Consider the following 23,147-nt stretch of genomic DNA (forward strand, 5'->3'; position numbering starts at 1 on the left):
CCCTCTCTCCTTCCTCTCCCTCTGTCTCCCCCCTCTCCCCTAGTCCCCTCTCTTCCCCCTCTAACCTGTCTCCCTCCTCTCTCCTAGTCCCCTCTCTCCTTCCTCTCCCTGTCTCCCTCCTCTCCCCCTAGTCCCCTCTCTCCTTCCTCTCCCTGTCTCCCTCCTCTCCCCTAGTCCCCTCTCTCCTTCCTCTCCCACTGTCTCCCTCCTCTCCCCTAGTCCCCTCTCTTCCCCCTGTAACCCATGTCTCCCTCCTCTCCCCTAGTCCCCTCTCTTCCCCCTGTAACCCATGTCTCCCTCCTCTCCCCCTAGTCCCCTCTCTTCCCCCTGTAACCCATGTCTCCCTCCTCTCCCCTAGTCCCCTCTCTTCCCCCTGTAACCCATGTCTCCCTCCTCTCCCCTAGTCCCCTCTCTTCCCCCTGTAACCCATGTCTCCCTCCTCTCCCCTAGTCCCCTCTCTTCCCCCTCTAACCTGTCTCCCTCCTCTCCCCTAGTCCCCTCTCTCCTTCCTCTCCCTGTCTCCCTCCTCTCCCCTAGTCCCCTCTCTCCTTCCTCTCCCTGTCTCCCTCCTCTCCCCTAGTCCCCTCTCTCCTTCCTCTCCCACTGTCTCCCCCCTCTCTCCTAGTCCCCTCTCTTCCCCCTCTAACCTGTCTCCCCCCTCTCCCCTAGTCCCCTCTCTTCCCCCTCTAACCTGTATCCCCCCTCTCTCCCTAGTCCCCTCTCTCCTTCCTCTCCATCTGTCTCCCTCCTCTCCCCTAGTCCCCTCTCTACCTCTGTCTCCCCCCTCTCTCCTAGTCCCCTCTCTCCTTCCTCTCCCTCTGTCTCCCCCCTCTCTCCTAGTCCCCTCTCTCCTTCCTCTCCCTCCGTCTCCCCCCTCTCTCCTAGTCCCCTCTCTCCTTCCTCTCCCTCTGTCTCCCCCCTCTCTCCTAGTCCCCTCTCTCCTTCCTCTCCCTCTCTCTCCCCCCTCTCACCTTGTCTCCTCTGAAGCCGTCTGGTAGGACCCAGTAGTAGATGTCTTTGGGGATGTCAGAGAAGGAGCGGTACGCCACCTCTGAGGAGCCTTTCTGGGAGATACCATCTGTGATAGTCCTGGAGTTAGCACTGTTGGAGAGGGAGAACAGCTGCCCATTCACACCACCACGGACCTGGGGGATACAAACAGCCACACTTTAGATACAACGTCTTTGTGTCTTCTCAGTCCTCAAGAGTCCAAGCGAATAGGGCTCAAGTGCACTTAAGCCAGACTCAATGCACTGCTGTGGTTTAGGATGTGCTTGACCATTCCTTGTATTTTGTGATGTCTTACGTGCCCTATAGAAGTAGTGTGTATTGGTATTAGTACGGCCAGGCCACTGACCTGGTCTCGGCTCCAGGTGGAGCTGGCACACTGCCTGGTGACGCCCATACAGAAGCACTGCAGACAGCCCTCTGGGTTGTCCTCTGTCAGGTGGAAGGAGCCGCTCTTACACTCGTCACACTGCGACCCCACCACGTTGGACTGCAACACAACACACGCACACATACACACACACACACACACACACACACACACACACCAGACACACATCTGTCATGCATCCGACTCACTGACTGACTGACTGGCTGGCTCATCATAAAATATGATCATATAATAATGGCAGTAAGACCTAGACAGGTCCAAGTTTATGACCAGGGGTCTCCAACAGGTTGATCATATAATAATGGCAGTAAGACCTAGACAGGTCCAAGTTTATGACCAGAGGTCTCCAACAGGTTGATCGTATAATAATGGCAGTAAGACCTAGACAGGTCCAAGTTTATGACCAGGGGTCTCCAACAGGTTGATCGTATAATAATGGCAGTAAGACCTAGACAGGTCCAAGTTTATGACCAGGGGTCTCCAACAGGTTGATCTCGAGCTACCAGTAGTAGTTCACAGCCCAGCTGAGTAGCTCACCAAACAATTCTTAAAATACATGTAATTGGCACGTGTTCCACCGCAAACTGTGATAAACAAATCTCACTGGTATCAGACACCGCAAGCTCCCAGCTACTATCTAATCAACGCAACATTTACATTATACCACCCCTGGTTAGCCACTATTGGCTTAAAAAGCCAAACCTAACACAATATCTGCCAATTCATTTCCATCAATATAGCCCCTGTCTGTCTGTGTGGTGTGGGCGTTTGTCTATCACTGTGTGTAGCCATGTGATAACCGTCTTGTGGGTTGACAGAAATACTTTCCCCAAAACCTTCTCAATTAAATGTTAACTGCAAAGTAGGCTTACTTGGCAGAAATATATAATGAGTAAGTATATCATTTGTATCTATTATTCGCTAACTTTTCCATGAAAAGCAGTACGGAACCATCGCTAGGCCGGCACATTCCTCACTCGCTAGATGCGCAATTAAAGGGCCAGATGCTCAACTAGTTGTTTCTCTATGAACAATTGTAATTTTGAGAGTTAAAAAATATGTATAATCAAAAACCAGGGAAATTTCAACTGACAAAACATAATATGGGAAAATATAAAACAACATTTTTGAAAAGAATCATAGATTTTACAGGGCCCCCTTCCAGTTGGTTATTAACCATTATTTGACCAGGTATATTGACAGAAAACATACTGCACTACTTTCCCTTGGACACTGTGGAACTGGGCAAGAGTTGCAGGGGAGAGGAGAAGAGAAGAACATGCCTATTTAAAAGCTAGAAAAAAAATGTGTAGCTCATGACACGTTTCATTTTTTTTAAGTAGCTCTCATGCTAGAAAAGATAGGAGACCCCTGGACTAGACAATGGAGTTAAACTGTTGGTGATTGAGTGTAATTTTTTACTACAGCATATCTAAACTCCTAAATCTAATCTAAAGCCCTATTCATAACTATGGTCGTAAGAATTAAGTACAGTAAGTCAAAGCAGTGTAGTATGTTACCTTGCAGGTGCATGGTCTGCTGTTGGAGTTCACTGTTCCTCTGCTATCACACTTTGAGTTTGCTGAAGGAGGGAAGGGAGTGAGGGGGAGGGAGGCAGGGAGGGAGGGGAGGGAGTGAGGGATGGAGGGGAGAGAGGGGGAGGGAGGGAGGGAGGGAGGGAGGGAGGGAGGGCGGGCGGGGACATATGGATATGGATCAGTACCTGGGAGTGCTCCACCAACTCCAACCCCTCCACAACCATTCAACATACCAGGCTGATGATGACACCCCCCTCAGCAGGTATGACTGATGTTAATACAGAGGGTCTTAAAGGTAAAGCAGGACATAAAGCATGGCATGCACTAGAGCTAAAACCAATCATATACAGTCGTGGTCAAAAGTTTTGAGAATAACACAAGTATTGGTCTTCACAAAGTTCGCTGCTTCAGTGTTATGAGATATTTTTGTCAGATGTTACTATGGTATACTGAAGTATAATTACAAGTATTCCATACGTGTCAAAGGCTTTTATTGACAATTACATTAAGTTTATGCAAAGAGTCAATATTTGCAGTGTTGACCCTTCTTTTTCAAGACCTCTGCAATCCGCCCTGGCATGCTGTCAATTAACTTCTGGGCCACATCCTGACTGATGGCAGCCCATTCTTGCATAATCAATGCTTGGAGTTTGTCAGAATTTGTGGGGTTTTGTTTGTCCACCCGCCTCTTGAGGATCGACCACAAGTTCTCAATTGGATTAAGGTCTGGGGAGTTTCCTGGCCATGGACCCAAAATGTCGATGTTTTCTTCCCCGAGCCACTTAGTTATCACTTTTGCCTTATGGCAAGGTGCTCCATCATGCTGGAAAAGGCATTGGTCGTCACCAAACTGTTCTTGGATGGTTGGGAGAAGTTGCTCTCAGAGGATGTGTTGGTACCATTCTTTATTCATGGCTGTGTTCTTAGGCAAAATTGTGAGTGAGCCCACTCCCTTGGCTGAGAAGCAACCCCACACATGAATGGTCTCAGGATGCTTTACTGTTGGCATGACACAGGACTGATGGTAGCGCTCACCTTGTCTTCTCCGGACAAGGTGTTTTCCGGATGCCCCAAACAATCGGAAAGGGGATTCATCAGAGAAAATGTCTTTACCCCAGTCCTCAGCAGTCCCTGTACCTTTTGCAGAATATGTCCCTGATGTTTTTCCTGGAGAGAAGTGGCTTCTTTGCTGCCCTTCTTGACACCAGGCCATCCTCGAAAAGTCTTCGCCTCACCTGCTGCCATTCCTGAGCAAGCTCTGCACTGGTGGTGCCCCGATCCCGCAGCTGAATCAACTTTAGGAGACGGTCCTGGCGCTCGCTGGACTTTCTTGGGCGCCCTGACGCCTTCTTCACAACAATTGAACCTCTCTCCTTGAAGTTCTTGATGATCCGATAAATGGTTGATTTAGATGCAATCTTACTAGCAGCAATATCCTTGCCTGTGAAGTCCTTTTTGTGCAAAGCAATGATGACGACACGTGTTTCCTTGCAGGTAACCATGGTTAACAGAGGAAGAACAATGATTTCAAGCACCACCCTCATTTTAAAGCTTCCAGTCTGTTATTCTAACACAATCAGCATGACAGAGTGATCTCCAGCCTTGTCCTCGTCAACACTCTCACCTGTGTTAACGAGAGAATCACTGACATGATGGCAGCTGGTCCTTTTGTGGCAGTGCTGAAATGCAGTGGAAATGTTTTTGGGGGATTAAGTTCATTTTCATGGCAAAGAGGGACTTTGCAATTAATTGCAATTAATCTGATCACTCTTCATCACTCTTCATTCTGGAGTATATGCAAATTGCCATCATCAAAACTGAGGCAGCAGACTTTGTGAAAATTAGTTTTTGTGTCATTCTCAAAACTTTTGACCACGACTGTACTGTACACATGGCTCTGGGTAAAACAATACAAATAAAACATTTTCCTGGCACTTTCAAGCCTAAAAACATTTCCATCCCGATACTGATGTAAAAGAGAACACTCACTGTTTGGAAAACATTTGCCATTTGGCTGTAGTGGGTTACCCTGGTACCCAGGTGCACACCTATGAAGAAAAAAATACCCATAAACATCTTCATCTTTTATAACTATCCTTTATAACTAACTATTCCATATACAGTAAAGCTGTCATTGATTTAAAGACAGTGCAGATGTAAAGGGGTGTGATGTCATTTGTGACTCCCTTACTTTTCACAGCGGCGGCCGGTGTAGCCTGGTTTGCAGGCGTCGCACGTGGCCTGAGAGTCATGGTCCAGGAAGCAGGTGTCGGAGAACCTGGGAGTCACAAACAAATCACAGGAGTAGAGTGTTAGCTACATTAATATGTACATTAGCTGCCAGTTAATGGGTAGCAACACAGGTCACAAGGTGACAACACCAGCAATGAATGAATAAGCCCAGTGTTCTTCTGGAGAATCCAGTGACGCCACCCAACAGAGACGTCAACCTGCTGTGTGAAAAAGCTCTTTCCATCCATGTCTCTGTCTGTCACTCAGGGTGTATGTGTGTGTGTGTGTGTGTGTGTGTGTGTGTGTGTGTGTGTAACAGACTGTGTGTGTGTGTGTGTGTGTGTGTGTGTGTGTGTGTGTGTGTGTGTGTGTGTGTGTGTGTGTGTGTGTGTGTGTGTGTGTGTGTGTGTGTGTGTGTGTGTTTGTGTAGGTGTGTGGTGGCCCCTCACCGGCGGGACGTCTCGGTGTATGGGCATGGACAGGGCTTGCAGTCATCGGGGCGACCTCGTCTGGGGTCACCGAAGTAGCCTGGTCTGCACTTGTCACACTGAGGACCTTCAGTGTTGTGCTGGCAGCTCTGAGGAAGGGAGAGGAACGTAATTCAGTTACTACCTCTATATTATGTACATTTGTCAATACATTCCTTAAAGAGCGGCTGAACTTATCAATTCCGCATGTTTTTCTGCTGCTCATTAAGAAAAACAAGATTTGAGTTTTAGGGGTGTTGTTCAATGGGGGTGTGTTATGTTCGCTTTATTGTACTGTAGTATCTGAGGAATTATGACTTTGCTAACGTTTTCAAATGGAACCTGAGAGGAGGTTTATTCAGCTTAGAGGGAGCATCTGGGGAGTAGTTTTAGGGGGACACCCCATAGAACAAAGGAAGTCTGTTGTGTGGAGACAGGGGATTGGTTGGTAGGAAGAAACACCCATATCAGATTACATAGGATATATACCACAGTTAGGACAAAGGAAGACAGAATAATCATATTTGAGATGGGGCGATTATTCTCCAGATATCTGCAGGTATCTGTAAATCGACGCTGTAACCCTTTGTTATGAATAAACCTTTATGATGAAATTACAGCGTCAGCGGTTCTCCTTGGTCTCACAGCATAATTAGCAACGTTTTCTCGACACAACAGTACCCTGGCAGTTACTGTTGTTTGTCCCTCTTGAGTCACCATAGCAACAACATAGCCACTACCACTTCCTTAAAATAGTCAGAATTAATCTAAGATAAATAAAAAAATCTGTAATTAATTTTGACGTTTTTGCAGAGGAGGTCTTAGGTCGCGCAGGTGTTTGGTACAGTATTTCTAAAGTTTAAAAAATAGCATGAAAAAGTGCTGTTTCATAGCGAATCATGTTACAGAACAGGTCGCGGCCAGACACAAGACGCTCGCAAATGGGTTTTTGAATTTTGGAATATTGACAAGTGACAGTTGGGATGCAAGTGCGCATCGTCTCAATTCTTATTTTGCCCAAAACAGTGGCAGGCTGGAGTGATCACTATCAAACATATCAGCAAGAGGCTGGGCAGGTCTGTGTCATTGTCTGGAGGTTCACTGCTATGATTGGATAGAGCGTATCAGCGCAGCTGTATATCAGTGCATGATAATTCTCCCTAGGCGTTACCATCCCGTGTTAGTGGGCAAGTGGGCATGATTGTAATCCTAACCCAACCCGTCATGTAAGTCGTGACGACCTCAGTTACACAAACCTCGCAAAACTCAGTTTTGTAATATACTGACTTTATGATAAAAATGATCCTACTTGCATTTTTACTATACATTTTGTAAGAATTTGTATACACATTCTCAACACTTAGAACATATTTGTTTACCGCTAAAATACATAGAGGTTAATACAAGTTTATAATAGTATAATAATAACATTATGTTGTAAGGAGTTCTCACCAGACAGTGTCCACTGATGGGGTCACAGGCGCTGGCATGTCCATTACAGTTACATCCAGCACAGGATCCCAGGAAGTTCCCTCCAGACACACGCTCAAAGCCAGTGGAGCACTGTTCACAGGACAGTCCTGAGTAGCCAGGGGGACACCTGGGAGAGACAGACCCACACCATAGAAGCCATTACAACTGAAACTCTCCTACATTTCAAACACAATACAATGCATTGCAACTTTATTTACAATATATCTACAGTTGCAGGCACAAAAAAATGTCTAAGTGCTCAACCTTTTTTGTAGGGATAGTTTGTCACAAAAACCAGTACCACGGTTTAAGTAACTTTTTAGTGCCTGCAACTCTACGGGGCGATAACAAACTACATCCAATCTAAATCCCAACCTCAGCTGAAGTCAGTCTATGGGATCTCACCTGCACTCCTCCACATCCTTGGCATTTCCCTGGATGTTGTACTCCACGGTGGTGGTGTCCATGACGATGTCGCTGAGCGCCACGCTCACCATGTGGTTGTCGTAGACGGTGCGGATGCTGATGGTCTCCAGGCTGGCCAGGGTCATCATCAGGTCCTCACGGGACACCTGGCGACCCGACGAGTGCTGCCAGTTCTCCTACAACAACACATACCAACCATGTAAGATCAGACACTCAACCTATGCATGTTAGGCCTAGACAAGTACATTTTAGCCACTGATCATATACTTTACATTAAAGACCTAGATGGCTTCATCTTAACAACTGATCATATACTTTACATTAAAGGCCTAGATGGCTTCATCTTAACAACTGATTATATACAAAATGGCTAGACTAGTACATCTCAGCCACTGACCCCATATAGGCTATGTAAGACCTACAAAAGGGTTCCAAAATGGTTATTTGGCTGTCCCCATAGGAGAACCCTTTTTGATTCTAGGTAGAACCCTCTTTAAAAAGGTTCTTCAAAGGGTTTTCCTATGGGGACAGCCGAAGAACCCTTTAAGGTTCTAAATAGCACCTTTTTTTCAAAGAGTGTAGAGACAGGTGCATTGTTTTACTAAAAAGGAAGAAGAGGGATAGGAAGGAAACAAAGTGAGGTAGATATGTTGTTGTGATTGACAGATGGACAGAGACCCACCTCAGTGAATTTGATCTCCTTCTTGTTGATCACCCTGGAGGGGGTGGGGTTGCCCCTGCGGTAGACCAGTCTCTGACCGTTCCCTGTCAGAATCACGTCTGGTTTCTCCTCAGGCTCAGTCTCCCCGCGGGCCAGCGTGTAACGCACCTTGTACTTCAGTAAGCCTCCATAGGAGTCAATCTAAATAGACATACAGTCTCTGTATTAATCGTTATATAACTCTGACAAAACTCTGACGAAGGCAGTGAGGCTGAAACAGATTATTTTCAAAAGCAGTGTGGGGGAGCTTCTTTCATTTTAATATGACTTAAAGATTTCTTGGGCACTTTCTGAAGCAACCCTCAGATGTGCAAGTTAATTTCATTTATAATTCATATCACTTCAAATAGGAGTTATCTTGCTAGTATAAGCTCATTTCAACATGGCGTCACATTGAGCCATAGGAGAAATGGAGAGCAGGAGAGATGCTGCACCTTGTTGCCCAGGAACTGGCGGGGAAGCGTCCAATAGGAGTCCAGGATGAGGAAGCGTCGTGATAGGTCGACCAGCTGGAACTCCTCCTCTTCAGGGTTGATAAGGAGCTGAGTGGAGGAGAGAGGAGGGGTGCCTGGTCTAGAGGGGTACGTCACGTTCACTCCTAGAGTTAGGGAAGGAGGCAGGGTGTTATGGAGGGAGGCAAGGAGAGAGACATATTTTACATTTTAGTCATTTAGCATTTAGTGCATACATTATTTTTTGTATTTTTCATACTGGCCCCCCGTGGGAATCAAACCCACAACCCTGGCGTTGCAAACGCCATGCTCTACCAACTGAGCTACATCCCTGCCGGCCATTCCCTCCCCTACCCTGGACGACGCTGGGCCAATTGTGCGCCGCCCCATGGGTCTCCCGGTCGCGGCCGGCTACGACAGAGCCTGGATTCGAACCAGGATCTCTGCGCCACTCGGGAGGTGACGAAGTATGAAGTAAGAGAGAGTTTTATCATACCAGTAATGACATTCATATTATGCATGTATAAACAAAAATGTAATGCTTAAATCGTTTTTTAAAGTTCAGTTCAATCAATTACAAATGTCTTGTCTTTTTCACTAAATATTTAGGAACGTAAAAATTACATCAACTTTGTCATGTGTATTTGATACAGGCATTTGTATTTAGTGTGGTCCAGGTACCTTTGAAGTCGTCCTCGTCAGTGAAGCGCAGATTGATCTGGTTGCGGTAGCGGCCGGTGTTCCCACAGTTCTTGGTGATGCCGAAGCAGAAGCAGGAGATACAACGTCCCTCCACGCTGAAGTGACCGTCTGGACAGTTTCCTGGTGACGATGACAGAGAGGATGACAAAACTGGACGAAAGGACAGCACGGTGCAAATAGGCCACATAGAACAGACAGACATAGAACAGACAGACATAGAACAGACAGACATAGAACAGACAGACATAGAACAGACAGACATAGAACAGGCAAATAGGTGCAGACAGACATCGGACATTTTAGGCATTTCATATACTCACACTGCCGTTATTTTCTTATACAAAATAATGTAATGAAATAGCCTTTAAAATAATCTAGCTAATCCCAGAGGAGAGTAGTATACAAACAGTGTACCTGATTCCCATTATAGGGCTGACCCGAATCTTACCATGCTGGCTCTGATATTTTATTTTCCAATTGACCTTTCTAGCATGGTTTCAGCAGCTATGGTGGAACCATGCATAACCAGGCCAGCTCAGTCCAGTTTGGCTTGTTTTGGTCTTATATTGTGAATTAGCCTATCCAGTACATACCTGGTTTCTGTATGAGGCTGAGCACCCCGTCAGGGATACCAAACACCAGGCCCTTGGCGTTGATGGCCTCACAGGTGTACGCCCCCTGGTCCGCCTCCTTTACATCACGGATGGTCAGGGTGCCACCCCCATTCTCACTGGTCATTGAGATTCTAGGAAGGCAGATACATACAGATGTAGGATCTTAATTTGATCACCCTGTTGCAGAATAACTTTCCTGCAATGCAGGACATTTAAAACTTGTAGTGTATTTGAGGTTTAAGAAGGCTTCTGAAATTCGTTATTTCCACTTTGAAATTTCAGACTTGATTTTCCCTTACGGAAAATGTATCAACCCCTACCAAAATGTCAATTAATTATAATCCACATAATAATTCACATTTCCTGTTGCTGCAGGATAATTTTCCTGCTGTAGCAAACAGGCTCAAATTAAGGCTGTTGTTGGCTAATATCCACTTCCCGACGTACCAGTAGGCCTTGAGCTAGCCGCAAGCCAGGCCCATCTCCCGGCTATCTACCTCTCTGTCAACCTGACGGGACCTCCTAGTGTCGACACGGAGCCCCGCCGATCCATCACGTCTGGTCTGTTGACGTAATCGTCTGATGTGGTTTCAACAGGCTTCCCGTTGCGACGACCACGAAGATCCATCTGCCAGCCCCGGCCCGCTAGCACGCGCAATCAACAGCCGTGCCTCCTGCTCGCCTGTGCTTTAGCAGCCTACGATCTGCTCCCGGACTTACTTAGTGCTGTTCACTGGATCTTATGATCACTCAGCTACACAGCTAATGCCTGCTGGACTGTTCCTTTACACGGTACCCCATCCTGTTTATCTGTTTAGCCTCAGCTCAAACTTCGTCGCCATTACCAGTGGTTGTCTTCTCGAATAACACCTGTGATTGCGTTATGCCTCTCTCCCATGTCAATATGCCTTGCCTATTTCTGTTTGGGTTAGTTCTTATTATACAATTTCACTGTAGAGCCCCAAGTTCAGCTCAACCAGCCTCAGAGAGCTCCTTTGTCCCACCCCCCATTCACGCGGAGACCGGCTCAATCGGTACCTCGAGTGATGTTATCGCTTTCATAGTTACCCAATGCTTATGTGTACCTCCACTGTACTCATATCCTTCCATATCCTTATCTGTACATAATGCCCTGAATCTATTCTACAACACCCGGAAATCTGCCCCCTTTCTCTGTACCCAACGCACTAGAAGACCAGTTCTTAAAGCCTTTAGCCGTAACCTTATTCTATTCCTCCTCTGTTCCTCTGGTGATGTAGAGGTTAACCCAGGCCCTGTAGCTCCCAGTATCACTCTTACCCCCCAGGCGCCTTGGAATATTGCATGTTAACATCAGAAGTCTCCTCCCCAAGTTTGAGTTATTCACTGCGTTAGCACACTCTGCCAACCCTGATGTTCTAGCAGTGTCTGAATCTTGGGTTAGGAAGGCTACCAAAAATTCAGAAATTTCCATTCCGAACTACAACATTTTCCGTCTAGATATAACTGCCAAAGGGGGCGGAGTTGCAATCTACTCTAGAGATAGCCTGCAGAGCTCTATCATACTATCCAGGTCTGTGCCCAAACAGTTTGAGCTTCTACTTCTAAAAATCCACCTTTAAATAAATACGTTTCTCACTGTTGCCGCTTGCTACAGACCCCCCTCAGCCCCCAGTTGTGCCCTGGACACCATATGTGAATTGCTTGCCCCCCATCTATCCTCAGAGTTCGTACTGTTTGGTGACCTAAACTGGGATATGCTTAACACCCCGGCCGTCCTACAATATAAACTAGATGCCCTCAATCTCACACAAATTATCAAGGGACCTACCAGGTACAACCCTAAATCCGTAAACATGGGCACCCTCATAGATATCATCATGACTAATTAACCCTCTAAATACACCTCTGCTGTCTTCAACCAGGATCTCAGCGATCACTGCCTCATTGCCTGCGTCTGTAATGGGTCCGCGGTCAAACGACCACCCCTCATCACTGTCAAATGCTCCCTAAAACATTTCAGTGAGCAGACCTTTCTAATTGACCTGGCCTGGGTATCCTGGATGGCTATTGACCTCATTCCATCAGTAGAGGATGCCTGGATGTTCTTCAAAAGTGCTTTCCTCTCCATCTTAAATAAGCATGCCCCATTCAAAAAATTCAGAACTAAGAACAGATATAGCCCCTGGTTCACCCCAGACTTGACCAGCACAAAAACATCCTGTGGCGTACTGCATTAGCATCGAACAGCCCCCGCAATATGCAACTTTTCAGGGAAGTCAGGAACCAATATACACAATCAGTTAGGAAAGCAAAGGCTAGCTTTTTCAAACAGAAATGTGCATCTTGTAGCACTAACTCCAAAAAGGTTTGGTACACTGTAAAGTCCATGGAGAATAAGAGCACCTCCTCCCAGCTACCCACTGCACTGAGGCTAGGAAACACTGTCACCACCGATAAATCTACGATAATTGAGAATGTCAATAAGCATTTTGCTACAGCTGGCCATGCTTTCCACCTGGCTACCCCTACCCCGGCCACCAGCTCTTCACCCTCCGCTGCAACTTGCCCATGCCCCCACGCTTCTCCTTCACCCAAATTCAGATAGCTGATGTCCCGAAAGAGCTGCTAAATCTGGACCCCTACAAATCAGCTGGGCTAGACATTCTGGACCCTTTCTTTTTTAAATTAGCCGCAGAAATTGTCGCAACCCCTATTACTAGCCTGTTCAACCTCTCTTTCGTATCGTCTGAGATCCCCAGAGATTGGAAAGCTGCCGCGGTCATCCCCCTCTTCAAATGGTTCAACAGCGCCGGAGAAGATGGCTGCCGTTTTACAGCCCTCTAACCAATTGTACTATTATGTGTGTTTTTCCGCGTTATTTGTAATTTATTTTGTACATAATGTTTCTGCCATCGTCTCTTATAACCAAAAAGAGCTTCTGGATATCAGGACAGCGATTACTCACCTCGTATTGGACGAAGATTTTTTCTTCAACGAGGCGGCCGCGAAGGATATCATACAGACACCCGACAAGGCCCAAATCCCTGTCATTCGCGTGAGGAAGAGACGGAGATATCGTGGACGGAGATCGGGGTGCCTTGTAAGGATCCGACGGCGAGCGAGTAAACTGCCTCTTCCATCAATCCTATTAGCCAACGTTCAATCTTTTGAAAATAAAGTGGACGACTTAAGATTACGGTTATCCTACCAACGGGACATTAAAAACTGTAATATCTTATGTTTCACCGAGTCGTGGCTGAACGACGACAATGATAACATTCAGCTAGCAGGCTATACGCTACATCGGCAGGACAGAACGGCTGACTCCGGTAAGACAAGGGGTGGCGGTCTGTGTATATTTGTAAACAACAGCTGGTGCACAAAATCAAATACTAAGGAAGTCTCGAGGTTTTGCTCGCCTGAGGTAGAGTATCTTATGATAAGCTGTAGACCACACTATTTACCAAGAGAGTTTTCATCTATATTTTTCATAGCTGTCTATTTACCACCACAAACCAATGCTGGCATTAAGATTGCACTGAATGAGTTGTACAAGGCCATTAATCAACAGGAAAACGCTCATCCAGATGCAGCGCTCCTAGTGGCCGGGGACTTTAATGCAGGGAAACTTAAATCCGTTCTACCTAATTTCTACCAGCATGTTAAATGTGCAACCAGAGGGAAAAAAACTCTAGACCACCTTTACTCCACACACAGAGACGCATACAAAGCTCTCCCTCGCCCTCCATTTGGCAAATCTCACCATAACTCTATCCTCCTGATTCCTGCTTATAAGCAAAAACTAAAGCAGGAAGCACCAGTGACTCGGTTAATAAAAAAGTGGTCAGATGACGCAGATGCTAAGCTACAGGACTGTTTTGCTAGCACAGACTGGAACATGTTCCGGGATTCTTCAGACAGCATTGAGGAGTACACCACATCAGTCACTGGCTTCATCAATAAGTGCATCGTTGATGTCGTCCCCACAGTGACCGTACGTACATACCCCAACCAGAAGCCATGGATTACAGGAAACATCCGTACTGAGCTAAAGGGTAGAGCTTCCGCTTTCAAGGAACGGGACTCTAACCCGGACGCTTATAAGAAATCCCGCTATGACCTCCGACGAACCATAAAACAGGCAAAGAGTCAATACAGGTCTAAGATTGAATCGTACTACACTGGCTCTGACGCTCGTCGGATGTGGCAGGGCTTGAAAACGATTACAGACTACAAAGGGAAGCACAGCCACGAGCTGCCCAGTGACACAAGCCTACCAGACGAGCTAAACCACTTCTATGCTCGCTTCGAGGCAAGCAACACTGAAGCATGCATGAGAGCACCAGCTGTTCCGGATGACTATGTGATCACGCTCTCCGTAGCCGATGTGAGTAAGACTTTTAAGCAGGTCAACATTCACAAGGCCACAGGGCCAGACGGATTACCAGGACGTGTACTCCGAGCATGTGCTGACCAACTGGCAAGTGTCTTCACTGACATTTTCAACATGTCCCTGACTGAGTCTGTAATACCAACATGTTTCAAGCAGACCACCATAGTCCCCGTGCCCAAGGACTCTAAGATAACCTGCCTAAATGACTACCGACCCGTAGCACTGACGTCTGTAGCCATGAAGTGCTTTGAAAGGCTGGTCAAGGCTCACATCAACAGCATTATCCCAGAAACCCTAGACCCACTCCAATTTGCATACCGCCCCAACAGATCCACAGATGATGCAATCTCTATTGCACTCCACACTGCCCTTTCCCACCTGGACAAGAGGAACACCTACGTGAGAATGCTATTCATTGACTACAGCTCAGCATTCAACACCATAGTGCCCTCTAAGCTCATCACTAAGCTAAGGATCCTGGGACTAAACACCTCCCTCTGCAACTGGATCCTGGACTTCCTGACGGGCCGCCCCCAGGTGGTAAGGGTAGGTAACAACACATCTGCCACACTGATCCTCAACACGGGGGCCCCTCAGGGGTGCGTGCTCAGTCCCCTCCTGTACTCTCTGTTCACCCATGACTGCATGGCCAGGCACGACTCCAACACCATCATTACGTTTGCCGACGACACAACAGTGGTAGGCCTGATCACCGACAACGATGAGACAGCCTATAGGGAGGAGGTCAGAGATCTGGCCGTGTGGTGCCAGGACAACAACCTCTCCCTCAACGTGACCAAGACAAAGGAGATGATTGTGGACTACAGGAAAAAAAAAGAGGACTGAGCACGCCCCCATTCTCATCGACGGGGCTGTAGTGGAACAGGTTGAGAGCTTCAAGTTCCTTGGTGTCCACATCACCAACGAACTATCATGGTCCAAACACACCAAGACAGTCGTGAAGAGGGCACGACAAAGCCTATTCCCCCTCAGGAGACTAAAAAGATTTGGCATGGGTCCTCAGATCCTCAAAAAATTCTACAGCTGCACCATCGAGAGCATCCTGACTGGTTGCATCACCGCCTGGTATGGCAACTGCTTGGCCTCTGACCGCAAGGCACTACAGAGGGTAGTGCGTACGGCCCAGTACATCACTGGGGCAAAGCTTCCTGCCATCCAGGACCTCTATACCAGGCGGTGTCAGAGGAAGGCCCTCAAAATTGTCAAAGACTCCAGCCACCCTAGTCATAGACTGTTCTCTCTGCTACCGCACGGCAAGCGGTACCGGAGTGCCAAGTCTAGGTCCAAAATACTTCTCAACAGCTTCTACCCCCAAGCCATAAGACTCCTGAACAGCTAATCATGGCTACCCGGACTATTTGCACTGCCCCCCCACCACATCCTTTTTACGCTGCTGCTATTCTGTTAAGTATTTATGCATAGTCACTTTAACTCTACCCACATGTACATATTACCTCAACTACCTCAACTAGCCGGTGCCCCCGCACATTGACTCTGCAACGGTACCCCCCTGTATATATAGCCTCCCTACTGTCACTTTATTTTACTTCTGCTCTTTTTTTCTCAACACTTTTTTTTTGTTGTTGTTTTATTTTTACTTTTTTTTGTTTAAAATAAATGCACTGTTGGTTAAGGGCTGTAAGTAAGCATTTCACTGTAATGTCTGCACCTGTTGTATTCGGCGCATGTGACCAATAAAATTTGATTTGATTTGATTTTGACTCTAGATCCAAACTGTTACAGACCTATATCCATCCTGCCCTGCCTTTCGAAAGTATTTGAAAGCCTAGTTAACAAACAGATCACCGACCATTTCGAATCCCACCGTACGTTCTCCGCTATGCAATCTGGTTTCCGAGCTGGTCATGGGTGCACCTCAGCCACGCTCAAGGTCCTAAACGATATAATAACCGCGATCGATATAAGACAGTACTGTGCAGCCGTCTTCATCGACCTGGCCAAGGCTTTTGACTCTGTCAATCACCGCATTCTTATTGGCAGACTAAATAGCCTTGGTTTCTCAAATGACTGCCTCGCCTGGTTCACCAACTACTTCTCAGATAGAGTTCAATGTGTCAAATCGGAGGGCCTGTTGTTTGGACGTCTGGCAGTCTCTATGGGGGTGCCACAGGGTTCAATGCTCGGGCCGACTCTATTCTCTGTGTATATCAATGATGTCACTCTTGCTGCTGGTGACTCTCAGATCCACCTCTACGAAGACGACACCATTTTGTATACATCTGGTCCTTCATTGGACACTGTGTTAACAAACCTCCAAACGAGCTTCAATGCCATACAACACTCCTTCCGTGGCCTCCAACTGCTCTTTAGTAAAACTAAATGCATGCTCTTCATTCGAACGCTGCTTGCACCCGACCGCCCGACTAGAATCACTACTCTCGGCGGGTCTGACTTAGAATAACTACAAATACCTAGGTGTCTGGTTAGACCGTAAACTCTCCTTCCAGACTCACATTAAGCATCTCCAATCCAAAGTTAAATCTAGAATCGGCTTCCTATTTCGCAAAAAAGCCTCCTTCACTCATGCTGCTAAACATGCCCTCGTAAAACTGACTATCCTACCGATCCTTGACTTCGGCGATGTCATTTACAAAATAGTTTCCAACATTACTCAGCAAATTGGATGTAGTCTATCACAGTGCCATCCGTTTTGTCACCAAAGCCCCATATACTACTCACCATTGTGACCTGTAAGCTCTCGTTAGCTGGCCCTCACTACATATTCGTCACCAAACCCACTGGCTCCAGGTCATCTATAAATCACTTCTAGGCAAATCCCCGCCTTATCTTAGATCATTGGTCACCATAGCAACACCCACCCCTAGTATGCATTCCAGAAGGTATCTCTCACTGGTCATTCCCAAAGCCAACACCTCCTTTGGCCGCCATTCCTTCCAGTTCTCTGCTGCAAATGACTGGAACGAACTGCAAAATTCTCTGAAGCTGGAGACACTTATCTCCCTCACTAACTTTAAGCATCAGTTGTCAGAGCAGCTTACCGATCACTGCACCTGTACAGAGCCCATCTGAAATTAGCCCACCCAACTACCTCATCCCCATATTGTTATTTACATTGTTATTTATTTGGCTCATTTGCACCCCAGTATCTCTATTTGCACATCATCTTCTGCACATCTATTACTCCAGTGTTAATACTAAATTGTAATTATTTTGAACTATGGCCTATATATTGCCTTACCTCCATAACTTACTACATTTGCACACACTGTATATAGATTTTTTATTGTGTTATTGACTACATTTTGTTTTTGTTTATTCCATATGTAACTCTGTGTTGTTGTTGTTTTTATCGCACTGCTTTGCTTTATCTTGGCCAGGTCGCAGTTGTAAATGAGAACTTGTTCTCAACTGGCTTACCTGGTTAAATAAAGGTGAAATAAAATAAATAAAAAAGATCCTACATGTGTATACATTGCTTACATTACATTAATGCTTCAATCACATAAAATACAGAAGCCTGTGGTCAACTCTTCTGCAGCCAAACAATGATGATTCACTTTTCACAGTTAACACAAGTGTCTAAAGGGCTTTCAGAGGACAAGGAATATTCTGACTATAAATGTATTTTCTGAACTGACACATTGCTATATGAACCGCCATACTCTCTGCAACTTTAGGCTTTCATTATGGTATGTTTTAATAGTGATTGAAATAGTTAAACATGCACTATGCAGATATCGCTCCGCCATTTCCTGGTTGCTAAAATTCTAATAGTTCACCTAATTTCAGTTTATGTGACAAAACAAGCAAGTAAAGTGTAGAGAATCATTGTACCATCTAAACCGCTGTGAAATATATTTTCAGCTGTTTGAAGCTGGTGTACAAAACTGAAAAGTAAAATGAAACTTAAGAACGGGTAGCATAGAAATTGGTCACATAGAACATATATTCTGCGTCTTAGACTTGCTTTCAATGAGAATGACAGATCTATAACACACATTTCTATGTGAATTTGGTCGGGTCGACACCAAAAATGTACATATTGTAGCTTTACCTCTCTGATAGGGATTTTATTTTGACGGATTATATATAACTTTACTGTATAACACAAACAGCCATTCAATGAATGCACAGTAAGCTGAGTTATCTGTTTTTGCACATTGCGAAAATCATTTTCCACTTAGAGATCATTATCGCAAAGCCACAAAGCAATAATTGAATAACTCAATAATTGATGACAGATGACTGGCCTGTAGATCAGATATATGACTGAGCTTAAACAGCAATGAATGAAATGCTGTAATTTGTGGGCTGACAAGATTGGATAGCGGACAAATCCTTACTCATTTCAAAATCTTCACGGTCTGTTTCCAATCAATTATACGGAAGACTAATTTCACACAATTCCCCAAATTAAACCCAGCATTTTTTCCAGCGCTATCAATGCAAAGTTCAACACTATCTTCCATAATAGCACCAGACAGACAGAGTTTGAAGAGAAGTCATGTGTATCATGCATCAGATGGGTTCAGAACTCCACATTAAATGTTTATTTGATGCATATGAATTTATCAAATGTTTGCCAACACACACACACAGACATTTTCAAATGCAACTTAACATTCCATTGATTCAGGCTGGGTCCATTCAGGCTGGGGCCATTGGCTTAAATGCCTCACTACGTTTATGATAAGAGCTGTTATGGGCTGAACCAGAGAAGGAGGAGGACTGTACCAACTCACCTGCCACTGACAGGGATATGGCCCCAGTTGAGCCTCCAGGTGATGATGGGGGTAGGAACACCCACTGCCACACAGTTGAAGGTCACCGTCTCCCCCCGCACCGCCTGAATGGACTCCTCCGGGGGACTGGTCACCGTGGGAGGAGCTTAAAGACAAAGTTACGAGAAAACAACAACAAAGATGAGCATCTACAGTGAGGGAAAAAAGTATTTGATCCCCTGCTGATTTTATACATTTGCCCACTGACAAAGACATGATCAGTCTATAATTTTGATGGTAGGTTTATTTGAACAGTGAGAGACAGAATAACAACAACAAAAATCCAGAAAAACGCATGTCAAAAATGTTATAAATTGATTTTCATTTTATTGAGGGAAATAAGTATTTGACCCCTCTGCAAAACATGACTTAGTACTTGACGGCAAAACCCTTTTTTGGCAATCACAGAGGTCAGAAATGTCTTGTAGTTGGCCACCAGGTTTGCACACATCTCAGGAGGGATTTTGTTGCACTCCTCTTTGCAGATCTTCTCCAAGTCATTAAAGGTTTCGAGGCTGACGTTTGGCAACTCGAACCTTCAGCTCCCTCAACAGATTTTCTATGGGATTAAGGTCTGGAGACTGGCTAGGCCACTCCAGGACCTTAATGTGCCTCTTCTTGAGCCACTCCTTTGTTGCCTTGGCCGTGTGTTTTGGGTTATTGTCATGCTGGAATACCCATCCACGACCCATTTTCAATGCCTGGGCTGAGGGAAGGAGGTTCTCACCCAAGATTTGACGGTACATGGCCCCGTCCATCGTCCCTTTGATGAGGTGAAGTTGTCCTGTCCCCTTAGCAGAAAAACAGCCCCAAAGCATAATGTTTCCACCTCCATGTTTGACGGTGGGGATGGTGTTCTTGGGGTTATAGGCAGCATTCCTCCTCCTCCAAACACGGCGAGTTGAGTTGATGCCAAAGAGCTCCATTTTGGTCTCATCTGACCACAACACTTTCAGCCAGTTCTCCTCTGAATCATTCAGATGTTCATTGGCAAACTTCAGTTGGCCCTGTATATGTGCTTTCTTGAGCAGGGGGACCTTGCGGGCGCTGCAGCATTTCAGTCCCTCACGGCGTAGTGTGTTACCAATTGTTTTCTTGGTGACTATGGTCCCAGCTGCCTTGAGATCATTGACAAGATCCTCCCATGTAGTTCTGGGCTGATTCCTCACCGTTATCATGATCATTGCAACTCCACGAGGTGAGATCTTGCATGGAGCCCCAGGCCGAGGGAGATTGACAGTTCTTTTGTGTTTCTTCCATTTGTGAATAATCGCACCAACTGTTGTCACCTTCTCACCAAGCTGCTTGGCGATGGTCTTGTAGCCCATTCCAGCCTTGTGTAGGTCTACAATCTTGTCCCTGACATTGTTGGAGAGCTCTTTGTTCTTGGCCATGGTGGAGAGTTTGGAATCTGATTGATTGATTGCTTCTGTGAACAGGTGTCTTTTTATACAGGTAACAAGCTGAGATTAGGAGCACTCCCTTTAAGAGTGTGCTCCTAATCTCAGCTCGTTACCTGTATAAAAGACACCTGGGAGCCAGAAATCTTTCTGATTGAGAGGGGGTCAAATACTTATTTCCCTCATTAAAATGCAAATCAATTTATAACATTTTTGACATGCGTTCTTCTGGATTTTGTTGTTGTTATTCTGTCTCTCACTGTTCAAATAAACCTACCATTAAAATTATAGACTGATCATTTCTTTGTCAGTGGGCAAACGTACAAAATCAGCAGGGGATCAAATACTTTTTTCCCTCACTGTATAAAGCCAAGTATGCACTGTGTGATGCATGATGGCACACACATATTCAAAAACAAGTCCCAACTACCCAACCTCAATTTAAAAGGTCAGTGGTTTATTGGGGTATTCAGTCTCTTTAGTGCGAAACAAAAATTATGGAAAGTCAGAAAAAAATACTCTTTGCCATGGATGGACAACATCCCAAAAGTTCTGTGTCTATGTCACCGAAGTATGAATGGAACCTGAGTCACTGCAGTGGTTATGGTACAAAGGATGACTATACAGGAGAGACACATAGAGGCTTACAGAGAAAGAAGGGGGGTTGGGGGTCAGAGGGCGTTTTGAGAGAGAGAGAATGAAAGACAGAGGAGGTAGAGAAAGAGAGAGTGAGAAGAGTGTATGGGTGAGAGAGAGAAAGAGAGACACACATACATGGTGTGTGAGAGAGATATAAAGAGAGAAAGAGAGAGAGAAAGAGAGAGCGAGAGCGAGAGAGAGAGAGACAGAGAGAGAGAGTGAACAGAGAGACACAGGCAGATAGATGTCATGACGCTCAGGGTCTGGGACTTACTGCAGCCGTACTCATCAGAGCGGTCTGGGCAGTCTGGCTCTTCATCACACTGATAGCTGGATGGGATGCAGGTGCGGTCACTGAGGCACACAAACTGCTCTGGGGCACACGTGTCACCTGGACCTCTGGTGGCTGGAGAACCAGAAGAGATGGAAAATCACTTAGTCATTAATCATTTTAACATTTAAGTTTCCAAGGAGCTCTAAAAGCGTTTGAAAAATATGTGAATCATTTTAAATGAACTCGTTTGGCTTCAGATCAGCAAACAGGAGTGCTGACTTACGGCAGTCTGTCTCGTCTGAGTTGTCCTCGCAGTCGTTGTCTCCGTCGCAGCGCCACAGCTTGAGAGCACAGCGGCCGTTCTTACACTTGAACTCATTGGGTTCACAGGGAGAGGGAGTGCCTGGAGACAGACATGGAGCCTGGATCAGACACCTTGATCAGGTGTGTTTGCATTAAGCGGATGCAAAGCGTTGTGTCTGATCGTAATTGTGTTTGTGTGTGTGTCAGGGTTTCCATTAGGAAAATGTGGCGCCTTTCATTTGACCGGCAGCATTTTAATTTACTGGACATTTCAGAAATGTACCAGATCCCTATGCATTGGTTGCGCAACCTGATTAGGGCATCCACCCACTGTGCTTAGAATGCCAGAAATCACATTTAGTTTATGGTCATTCATCTTAACAGAACATGCAACGGCGTGCGTCATTCTTACCGAATTCCGATGAGAAATTTGAAGATGTTAGAATACATATGCAGCGCGTCCATATAGGGGAAGCTTAGCTTTCCCTAAAGTAAATTGAATTGCCAAAATTATATAGCCTAAATAGCTTACTCCTGTCTATACATAAATAAATAAAATCATTGAAAATACTGTAGGCTACTACACCAGAAAGCATGATTTGGCCACAAAGGATCACATAGCCTACAGTCGGAAGGGCCCACAATTTGGGCAGAGCACGCAGCAAATACCAAATAGATGATTGTTGAGTTGCGACTGTCAGTGAAAATGAGAGACCCAGTCAGGCATATCGCAATATTTAAAAATACAATCATGGAAAAACAGTTTGGAAAGCGAAATAGCCATTACTGTAAATAGAAGACAATGAAATGACTCCAATCTGACTTTTAACTGTCGAAATGTTCAACTTAATTGAGTGAAAAGTAGCCAATCTTATTGGCACCAGCGGAGAACATTGGCCATATCCCCGGTGAGTGTGCATATTCACTGTCTTTATCATTGGGTCAGTGCCACTTTTGTTTGTTTTTGGACAATAATTTCCTCCTCCAGATTAGACGGACGTCATATTGTATTTGTGTCTCCCCTTTTCGTAGGCCCAGAGTAGGCTACCCTGTAATTTTTGTTGTATTAAAAAAGATTCTGCTAATGTCTCCAGTCATATAAAATGGAGTAGACTTGCATGAAATGTGTTTATGAATGGCCAACATTTTCCTGTGATATAGCCTATAACCTGCCTACTCTACGCCACTATGCACTGCATTGAACAGTCTTTTTTGCGAACAGTGATTGAGTTATATTATTAGACTAAATTATGACTATCCAATCTAATCATCACATTAGGAATAGTAGGCTATCTTACATAAGTCTGCAAATGCAAGGATGCATGGAATGCTTTATTATAAAGGTGCA

General features: G+C 45.5%; 1 protein-coding gene across 4 annotated transcripts in view; it reads right to left on the reverse strand.

The window, feature by feature from the left end:
• The window catches only part of hspg2 (heparan sulfate proteoglycan 2), a 207,518-nt gene that overhangs the window by 72,608 nt on the left and 111,763 nt on the right, over positions 1-23,147 (reverse strand). For 3 of the 4 annotated variants that reach the window (XM_045207055.1, XM_045207054.1, XM_045207053.1), the window contains exons 9-23: positions 21,780-21,899; positions 21,497-21,628; positions 19,145-19,289; positions 10,004-10,155; positions 9,390-9,530; positions 8,691-8,854; positions 8,218-8,397; positions 7,515-7,711; positions 7,089-7,236; positions 5,619-5,746; positions 5,129-5,215; positions 4,927-4,985; positions 2,920-2,981; positions 1,358-1,498; positions 972-1,145 (exon numbers count right to left, since the gene is read on the reverse strand). In XM_045207055.1, coding sequence (XP_045062990.1) covers positions 972-1,145; positions 1,358-1,498; positions 2,920-2,981; positions 4,927-4,985; positions 5,129-5,215; positions 5,619-5,746; positions 7,089-7,236; positions 7,515-7,711; positions 8,218-8,397; positions 8,691-8,854; positions 9,390-9,530; positions 10,004-10,155; positions 19,145-19,289; positions 21,497-21,628; positions 21,780-21,899 — 2,030 coding nt within the window. Of the gene's footprint in view, positions 1-971; positions 1,146-1,357; positions 1,499-2,919; positions 2,982-4,926; positions 4,986-5,128; positions 5,216-5,618; positions 5,747-7,088; positions 7,237-7,514; positions 7,712-8,217; positions 8,398-8,690; positions 8,855-9,389; positions 9,561-10,003; positions 10,156-19,144; positions 19,290-21,496; positions 21,629-21,779; positions 21,900-23,147 lie in introns of all 4 variants that reach the window. The other variant, XM_041845707.2, reaches the window with a different exon arrangement.

This window comes from Coregonus clupeaformis, chromosome 24, assembly GCF_020615455.1.
Source record: "Coregonus clupeaformis isolate EN_2021a chromosome 24, ASM2061545v1, whole genome shotgun sequence".
NCBI lineage: Eukaryota > Metazoa > Chordata > Actinopteri > Salmoniformes > Salmonidae > Coregonus > Coregonus clupeaformis.